A 10,169-nucleotide genomic window follows, 5' to 3' on the forward strand; every position below is an offset into this window, starting at 1 on the left:
AATACATTGTAATATGAAAATTAGTATAACTATGTTACATTGAGTATCTTAAGAACTAAAACTATAGAACTAAGTTACAATCTATGTGTGTGTGTATGTGTGTGTGTGTGTGTGTGTGTGTATGTGTGTGTGTGTGTGTGTGTGTGTGTGTGTGTGTGTGTATGTGTGTGTGTGTGTGTGTGTGTGTGTGTGTGTGTGTGTGTGTGTGTGTGTGTGTGTGTGTGTGCGCGCGTGTTTGTGTGTGCTCACTTTAGTAGTTGGGGTATTATATATATATATATATATCAGTGCTAGTGTAAATTATTAGATGATAGAGGTTTTATCCTTAATTACATGAATTAAGATCCTCCTTTATAAATATTAGTTATTTATGAATCAAATTTTCAGTCTTACTGTAGTCTAGTTTGTGTAACCAGTTACAAACTATTTGTTTACATTCGTATAAATTTTTCGAGTAAATATTTAGTTCCCTATTTATTTTATTGTATAAGATCGCGGATTGTACCTCATACTGTCTCCTAGCATAAGCTGATTTATTACTGGGTACAGGGACAATTCTATATTTTCGTCTTCCAATTTCTGGCCGAGGGTCGAATTTTATTGTCCTGTGAAATCGTACGATTGCTGAGACGATGTAAAGTTTACGTATGCTGAGCAGTTTGCACTCCGCGTAAAGGTCTGAGGTTGGATACCTATACTGTTTAAAGAACATTGTTTTCAAGAGACACCTCTGCCCTCTCTCAAGTTCGAGAAACTTAGTCTTATTTGCACTCCCCCACACTGGTATACAGTATGTAATAATTGATTGCGCAAGAGCAATGTAGATTTGTTGTATAAGTGTTTTATTAGTTACATGACGGAGATTTTTGAAAATCCAGACTAGTTTACGAATTCTTCCGTTCAAATATTCTATATGTTGATGCCAAGAGAGCCGCTGATCAATTATGATGCCAAGATATTTTGTAGTTTCTACTTTATCTAGAGCTCTGCATTGACATGTCAGGGGAGATTGAAAGTTACAGACATGAATTTTTAGACTAAGATTTGGTTTCGGTTGGGCATTGTTAATTTTAGAGAAGCAAATGTAGTTTGTTTTAGCCGCGTTCAAGGTTAATAGATTTTTATTCAGCCATATATTAATCTTTTGCAGGCCCCTTTCCGCGGCTTCAAAAACTGACTCCCAGTTACTCCCTGTGAAAACCACGACAGTGTCATCGGCATATGAGATTATGTAACCCTTACGAATATTCATGTCAGTGAGATCATTTATATAAACGAGGAACAAAGTGGGTCCAAGTACACTGCCTTGCGGTACGCCGAAAGTCACATCTGCCTCATCACTGTATTGGCCTCCAATTTTAACCCTTTGCTTTCGACCTCGGAGATAGTCACTGAGATAGTCACTGAGATTTAATATTAAAAACATAAATCTGCCACCGGACACCCTGTATTAGTGAACGCTTTAACAGTAACAGGCGGTTTCGTGTACGGGATAACTTTACTTGCACAACATTTAAAGCAACCCAAACTGCATAAATAAATTGAATAGTAAGTAGTTAAAGAGTTATTGAAACACTTTTTACTTTCTAGGAACAAAAACCGTGTGAACTTCATAGGCGAGGAGTCTACCTCCGATCCCATCCAGCCCCCGCGCAGCTTCGAGAACCTGATCGCGGAGCAGCAGCGACGCCTGCGCGGGGCCACGGTCGACACCGCCGGCCGCCGTGGCTCTATGCAAGCCGCGCGCAGTCTCCCGCACCTGAGTACCACCAATGTGCAAGAAACGTCCCGCGGGTAAATTTCGCTTTTTAACCGTTATCACAAAAGGAGGTTATCAATTCGACAGTTTTATTTTTGTATATTTTATCATCTCAGAATTCCGACATTTGTGAACCATTTTAGAAAAATAAGTGTTAGGGCTCCATACAAAACTTTGCTCACGGAGCAATTATGAGATCACTTACCAACGGTGTTGCAAAACGGTTAGGTAAATGTGTTTTTTAGTTTGAAAGCATGTATGTTTGAGATATTTGGCTTGGCACCGACCGAACCGAATCATTTTTACTGGAAGGGATAACATTTTGTTTGCTCCTTTTTAGGGCTCATTTAGACGATGTGAGAACTCGCATACGAGTTTTATTACTTATATTGCGGTTTTTGATTGGTCGCTTGAATTGGACGTAACCAACAGTCCACAATGTAACTAAAATCGCATGCGAGTTAGCGCGCCGTCTAAATCAGCCCTTAAAGTCGCTTTATTCTGCTGTGGTATATTCGTGAAATGAATCATTTACCGTCCCGTCATACGCGATTGAAATCTCCTACAAAACTGATGGTGACCTGACGGTTGACGTATATAGCGTGCGCAGCACAGCCGGGCAACTGCCGGGCCAGATGCCGTGGGCGTACATCGCGGGAGCCCCGGCCAACCGCATGAGAGACCAGCTGCCTCCGGACGAGGACCTCCCCCCTGTCCCACTGCCAGACTACACTGCGTTGCAATCTCACAGGAAAGCATGTGAGTATCTAATCACAATGCATACGAGCCCCAATGCATATGTTTTCGTCTAGTCAGACCATTTTTTAAGGTTCTCGCGTTTGTAAAAAATAATGTTTTAGTTTAAAAATCACTAACATTTAATGTTCATACTAATGTAGTTTAATTTTATATGGTAATATTCTACAATAACTAAATCCAAATACGAGAAATAACCGTTTGTACTGAAGGAAAAATAATAACGATTTTTTATTTGACGGGTAGGAATATAACAGATGTGAAAAGGGCTATTACTAGGGAAAGCAACACGGCTCTGCCAATGTACTGACATTTTTGTTTCGAGCCCATGCATGCCGGAGTGCTGTAGCAGAGGACAATATGATTTGGACAACGTTTTTGAAAAGTACATAATTTCAATTTATCAGCAATAAAAGTTTCATGCAATTTTATTATACGATCAAAATAAACTAGACTAAAGATTACTATTATGGTTCCCATTACTGGGTAACTTTTTGTTCATGTGTAAAATTTATTAGAATAAACAAAATTGTTGTGCGGCACTAGACGAACTAATTTGCATCGGGGCTCGTAATACACGCGACGATGCTGCGAATAGTTCTGGCAAATATCTGTACTGTCATGCCAGCGTCATAGCTCTCATTGACAATAATATGACATTTCTACGATGACCGACCGGTACATTCTTACCTTACCACATATGATTACCTTAGTTCCCACTTCTATAAATTAACTTAGTAGGTGTGTAGCTTTCAATCGAAACGAAAGTTACCTACGTTTAGTTTTATAGATAACTGAATTAGGTATCTCCAAATATCCCAGATCCGCACGCATCCCAACATATCTTATTGTTTTTTTTTGCGAGGTCATAAGTAGGTAGTTCGTAGCGAACTAAGTTGCCTATATTTCCTGAAATCTGTATAGAGGAAATCCTTTCATGGAAAAAACGGGTGGTTTGTGTTATCGAACGAGCGAGCGAAGCGAAGCGAAGCGAAGTTCTTACATTGGACTTGGATCACGCGGCTGGCTAGCGGCACGTCCCGGCATTTCGATGTTTTTAAGCTGAACTGTCAGAAGATAGTTTGATACTCAAGAACTGATACTGACTGTTTTGATGATAGTAAATTTGTTCTAATTTAAATGAAATTAGGTAAACGTGTAGTTGAGGGCATTATATTTTAGTGATTAAATTATGAGCAGGCTCGATTAAGGGATTATTGAGGTAGAAGAGCTTAGAAGGCCAAAAAGCTGTTTGTGAAGGGTCTCTATTCTGGTCATTTTATGCAAAAAAACATGGTCGAATTTAGTATCAAATGAATGTGCTCGGTTTGCACTTTTATAATATCGTTTTTAAATTTACCTTTTTGAAATAATTAGCAAGATAAAAATAAAATAATATAAACATAATATAGGTATTTGACATTTGACAGGAAATATTTCGGCTTAGCACAGATACAGTTTATTTTGAATCTCTATGATTTCTATGATGACTTAAATCTAGGGGAGGGACAGTCGTATATAAAGCACTTTATTCGAAAAAATAGCGACATCTATATTACTTAACCCTAAACTTTTTTTTTATATGGCTTCTGTTTATTTCGTTAGAACGTCTTAAAAGTCGTGTATCTAAGGCATGGATCAAACGAAAAAACATCTGTTAAAACGGATTATTTTTGGCCATCGTTGCCATGGAGGCGATTGTCACAAAAAAACTACTTTGTCAAATAAAACTCAAAATATTATAGCACCCCATTTATTGTCTGTACTACGACATAATTCAGATAAATAAAAATACTTTAAGTTTTACAATGTTAAAAGAAACAAAGTTTTCATACGCCATCACAGTTGCTGAGAACTTTATTACCAAAAAATTAGAAAGATTATGGCGGGTAGATTCACAACCTGCTGCGTGTAATTGTGTTTCGTGGTCAATTGTGTGTTATTCCAGCCGTGTATGATAGGTAATTTATTTACATCAACAGTCAATTTAAAAGTATCTAAACTGTTTTCGTGTATTAATAAATATCCTGAAGCCTTTCTTCAAAGTTTTTTACGTCCGCAACATACTTAGACGCTATTTATGCCTCTCCCCCCCCGATATTGACGTTGATATTTCTGGTTAAGAATTACAGATGGCACTTCAAAATGGATGCAAAAAAGTTTCACGAGAGGGCTCTCTTTGTCCTATATATTATACATACTACTCTTTGCTTAAATCTATCAGTCAAGGGCTCCACAGACCTTGCAATAAATCCAGGCGATTTTTGATCCATTGCCGCCTTATTGCCGCCTATAGTGCGACATGAAATAGTAGAAATTGAATAAAATGGAACTCAAAAATGTCCATACTAAATTGTTGCCATGTGTAAGCATTTTACGTCAAAAATGTGACAGTTACGTAGAAAGTGGTGCTCTCATTTATTTTCTGCTATTTTATGTCGCACTATACGATACCTAAGTAGGTGCAACAAAGTCAATCGCTCTATAATAATTTTTGGTTATCTGCGAGTTCTCAGTTCGGGGCGAACTACTAGTTTAATGTACCTACAGACAGACAGACAGAGGGGGTCACTTTTCTCTGCAGCTGACCACACATGGGTGAATCAACTTTTAGTTACACCTTGAAAATCGTGCAAAGAACAGAATCCCTCCAATATGACAGCCAGCAATAAAAGCGCTTATTGAAAGACAAAAAATTACGATGGTATATACCTACTCGTTAAGTTAGATGTTTGTTACAGCCGTGCATCGGGCAGCATCGAGTCTAAGTTCATTGACACAAAAGAAGGACTACACTAACTCCAAATCCACATCCAAATCTCATCGTGAGTATAGTGTATATTAAATGACAGTACGTTAAAGTATGATGCACGTGACCAGCACTAAAATGCTTTGTTGTGCCAGCAGCGGGGTCAGCACAAGTTGATGTGTTGTACTAGAGAGGAAAGCAGCTACCCGAATCGAATATTGATGGAGAAGTAAATCAGGGTAGTCTTCAATCATCACCTGATTTCTCCACCGACGTCGATATTACGTGTGTGACATGGGCCTTATTTCTCAATTATTATTCATTTATTATTTTTAACAAGTCTGCGTTTCTCGAAGCTACACTTAAGCTAAGGTTTTGAATGTTTAGGAATAAGTGTATTTTAAACCGGTACCTATAAGTGTTTAGAACACCAGAACACGGAGTAAATAGAATGAACTATCGACTTTTTGAACGCTAATTTGCATTGAGGATTTAACCGCTTTAATATCCACTTACCTAACATTACCGATGAAGATATTTATAAATGCGACAGTGTAATATTTATAATTGCATAAAACTCGTGTGCTAAACAGTTTTGAATACAGTAAGCTGGGACTTTATTTTAAGATTTTGAATATTTATTTAGGATTTATAAACTTTTGAAGAGTGTATAGCCCCCTCCACACTCGTGCGCGAATCGCGGCGCGAAGCCGCGAACGCGAGTGTGGCGTCGATTTTCGCAGACAGCGAAATCGACTCCACATTCGCGTTCGCGGCTTCGCCCGCGATTCACGCGCATAGTCTGGAGGGGGCTTATGATCTACGATACGATGTATATGTATGCATGTTTACTTCCGTAACCTACAGGTACCTAGATAGAGACGAGTAATGACACTCATTTGTTTTGTGTGAATCCAGGAATCCTAAAATTGATGTACTTATGTATCAGTTTTAGGATTCCTTACTTAAGTACTCGTAGTTCGCAACCCGAAAGGATCGACCGCATTGTTCGCTACTGAAAAGACGTTGGCGCACAGCGCACAGTCCGAACAGCGAAATGTATCACAAAGCACAATTGCATACTCGTAATAGGTAGGTACCTAGACGCAACGCTGCGAAAAGATGAGGCAAAGCTGTCGATCCTTCAGTTTCAATCCTGTGCTGTCATGTCGGCGGCGTAGGGGCCTTTGATAATTCGATATTTATATGCTGACTGGGACATTTTTATAAAGGAGGTACTTATTTTAATATATGTGATTAGTATGATCAGGTATGATTTACCATACTTAGTCCCTACTTTTTTTAACAAGCCGATACACCTGCGAGCGATACTCCAAATTTTATATTAAAGGAAAAAATGGAAAATGTGACGCTTACGGCAGGACATCTATTTTCCATTTTTTTTAAATATTATATTAATATTAATATTATTTATAATTAGACTAGTCCCTACTTCTATAAATTAAGTGAGCCTTTTGCAACAGCGCTCGTCACGTACGAATTTATTAAATTCTATTAATTCCTTGGACTAATTTTGCTTATGAATAATAAGTGATATTTAGAAAAAGCAAGGAAATGTTAACTTAACATACTAATGCAAATTAATACGTTTCACAATTTCATTAAGTGTGAGATAGTTAAACGTTACTGCATGCAGTTCGGCAATGTACAGATTTACCTTCCAATTTGTTATTTCAGTTCCTTAGAGCACTTTTTTAAATAAATATACTCGTAGGTAGTAAAATGGGTACATGTTCTAAGGCGTTGAACGAGGAAGCCACTAATCTCTTAGCAACCCGTTTTCTGGAGCTTATGCCCACAATGTTGCTATTTGTTAGAGCCTGAAACTACTTCGGGATCGGTATTGGTTTTAATATTTTAAATTTTTATTTCATTAATAAGTCGATGATTTATAAGAAATCCTTTGCCGAAAACCGCAAATAATTCCGTTAACTTGTTTTATATATAATGTATTTATATATACCAAACTTACCTTACACCTGCTTTAGGCCTACATACATATAGTCTTCAAAAGATAGAATAGTACCTGGGTCATGCATACGCAGATAAACAATAAATGACCCTTCACTACCTGAAAGTTAAGGATAATAGAGCCTAATTTCTGGTAGGCAGTAACACATACAGGGTGATTGGAAATTCGCCGTATTCCTTCAAAGGGGTTATTCTATGGGTCATTTGCAATGATTTAAGTCCAGTCAACCAGGGGTCAAAACTCATTGGTTTTCAAGTTATTTCAGTTTTTAGTTTTTTGTTTAAAAAACCCGCCTTTCGACTAAAAAGTGAATTTGTGAAAAAACTACTCAAATTTGGAATTAAAAAAGCATTCATCTAATAGCCAATAAACTACTGATTACGTGAAATAAAAAAAAATACCAAAACTTTCCAAAATTTTCCAAAAAAAAGGATTTGAAGCATATTTTTTTGTAATTTTCCCAAGACTAGCGGCTCGATTCGGAAAATGAATTAGATTTCTACTAGACTTCAACAAGTTACGATATGGATAATTTAAAGATATTTGTAAGATAGATATGTCAAATTTGACGTTTCCGCGATTCTGGAGGTCCTCTTGAACGATTTCGACAAGTTATGACGTGAGATATCCAAGTCACATCTAGTCGATATCTAATGTAGATCTAGTTGATCTCTACATCGTCTCTAGATCTTGTGATTATCTCGAAATCCGAATAGGCCTGTTTGTAACATTTTAAGGCATTACTTAAAAAAAAAGTATGACACTTTGCGTACAAACTACAGAAATGAGTTAGTCAGTTCCTCAACTTTCCAAAAAATGCCATTTCCATGGAGTAGGGTTGGAACCAACCGAGCCTTATTTAATCTTCGTGCAGTAAGTAATCAATCACTTAGTTTCAACTTTCTTTCCATGGAAAGCACCCCCACCCCTTGAAAATAAAATAAGATAAGGTACCGAACACAAAAAATGCTTACGTAGAAACTAATTACCGTAATGACCCTTAATTAGTTAGTTTGTGTCACCGAAAGCAAGGATGTGACCCCCAAGAAAATAAGATAAGATAAGGTAACGAAGACAAATAAAGCCCAAGAAGATGATAAAATGACATAAACAAACCGATTAAGGGACAAATAAAGCCCATGGAGATAATAAAGTGACACAAACAAACCGATTAATAGTCACGTACGCTAGGTCAAGTCTTCCGCCTGCTCTGCTATTATTATTATTATTTCAAAAAGTGTAAGAGAAAATGCGACATTCGTACTTTTTTGGAAAGCTGAGGAACTGAGGAACTCATTTCTGTATTTTGTACGCTAAGTGTCATACTTTTTTTTAAAGTAATGCCTTAAAATGTTACAAGTCTTGGGAAAATTACAAAAAAATTGTGACTTCAAATCCTTTTTTGGAAAATTTTCGAAAGATTTGTTTTTTTTTTATTTCACGTAATCAGTAGTTTATTAGCTATTAGATGAATGCTTTTTTTAATTCCAAATTTGAGTAGTTTTTTCACAATTACCACTTTTTAGTCGAAAGGCGGGGATAAACAAAAAACTAAAAACTCAAATAACTTGAAAACCAATGAGTTTTGACCCCTGGTTGACTGGACTTAAATCATTGCAAATGACCCATAGAATAACCCCTTTCAAGGAATACGGCGAATATCCAATCACCCTGTATAGGTGCAGAGAAGAGTGACCTCCCTTGCATAGAAGTTTGTATGCAAACGTGCTAAGCGAATAGTATTGCTAACTGTACATTGCCCAAAACAAAACCCGTCTTGACGTAGTCTTCCGGGATATCAAAAGTAAGCATTCAATTTGTAGGTGGATAATGTTCCTTTCGAGAACAGAAAATATGTTCACACACTTAAATCTGTGTATAAACCTATACGCCAAATTTTTGTTAAGAATAAAATGTTCTCAGTGTCTTTATTGTCAATATTAAGTGTAGTGTTAAGTAGGTAGGTACCTACTTAAATAGGTACGATAACGTATTTTTTGATTATTTCCATAAGAGCTACATAGAAAGTAAAATAGATAATGCCCCTCCTGTACCCGAAAGCTGTTAACTTCAGCATGTTGTCATTTATAGGTAGTTTTTTATTGCAATTTTTTGTTTACGGAATTTAGACTTACTTATGCGTAACTATTGTGTCACCATCTAGATATAATTATATATCCCTTAGAGTGGGACACTAAACCAGGCTAACAAAAAAAAAATCCCTTAGGTCAGCTATTACTTAACACATTCGGTGTCACCTGACTGCAAGTTGGCAGGACAGGATAACATATTAAAACGCCAAAGATAATTGACAAATTTTAATGTTATATTTAGGAATCTAGTTTATTTAAAATATCGTGCTATAGTATGGCGTTATTAATGTGAAGTAGTGCCGTAGTTAGCTTAATTCAGATAAGTATATCGTCACTACTCTTTCTTTGAAAAGACCTCGTATGTCACACTGCTACTTAAAGTTGAAACGCAGTTATGTATGTATCCCATACATAGTTACCACATTTTTCTTTTGATTGACGGAATAAGATACGAGTTAATTTAATAAGTCACTATTATTGTTGATTTTATAGATATTGAATAACGAGACATTTCATTAATATGTGTTAATGCCGTGTCACGATGTTATGTTAAGTAGTGACGTAGTTAGTTTGATCCAGATCATTAATTTTATTATTAAAGGTATGGAAATCAATTAAGTTTAAATAGACGTTTAATGCACATGTGTTGTAATTTTAATAAATGTTATTGTTGTATATCTTTTAACAGTCTAGTCATAAAATTAAAAATATTAAGCATACAAAGTTGTTTTGTGTACTAACATTCTCCCATTTGCTTTTATTTCTGTGATGAAATTTAATTTGTGTGCGGTTCTTGTTTGAGTTAGAAGAAAATATCTA

The 10,169-nt window shown here is 36.4% G+C and overlaps 1 protein-coding gene across 1 annotated transcript in view; it reads left to right on the forward strand.

Annotated features, from left to right (window-relative positions):
• Positions 1-5,615, forward strand: part of LOC134804001 (uncharacterized) — a 29,157-nt gene extending 23,542 nt beyond the window's left edge. Inside the window, exons 7-9 of the mRNA XM_063776856.1 lie at positions 1,591-1,794; positions 2,361-2,518; positions 5,257-5,615. Coding sequence (XP_063632926.1) covers positions 1,591-1,794; positions 2,361-2,518; positions 5,257-5,360 — 466 coding nt within the window. The 3' untranslated portion in view covers positions 5,361-5,615. The remainder of the gene's footprint in view (positions 1-1,590; positions 1,795-2,360; positions 2,519-5,256) is intronic.
• The last annotated feature ends 4,554 nt before the right edge of the window (positions 5,616-10,169 follow it).

Source organism: Cydia splendana, chromosome Z (assembly GCF_910591565.1).
Source record: "Cydia splendana chromosome Z, ilCydSple1.2, whole genome shotgun sequence".
In the NCBI taxonomy this organism is placed as follows: Eukaryota; Metazoa; Arthropoda; class Insecta; order Lepidoptera; family Tortricidae; genus Cydia; species Cydia splendana.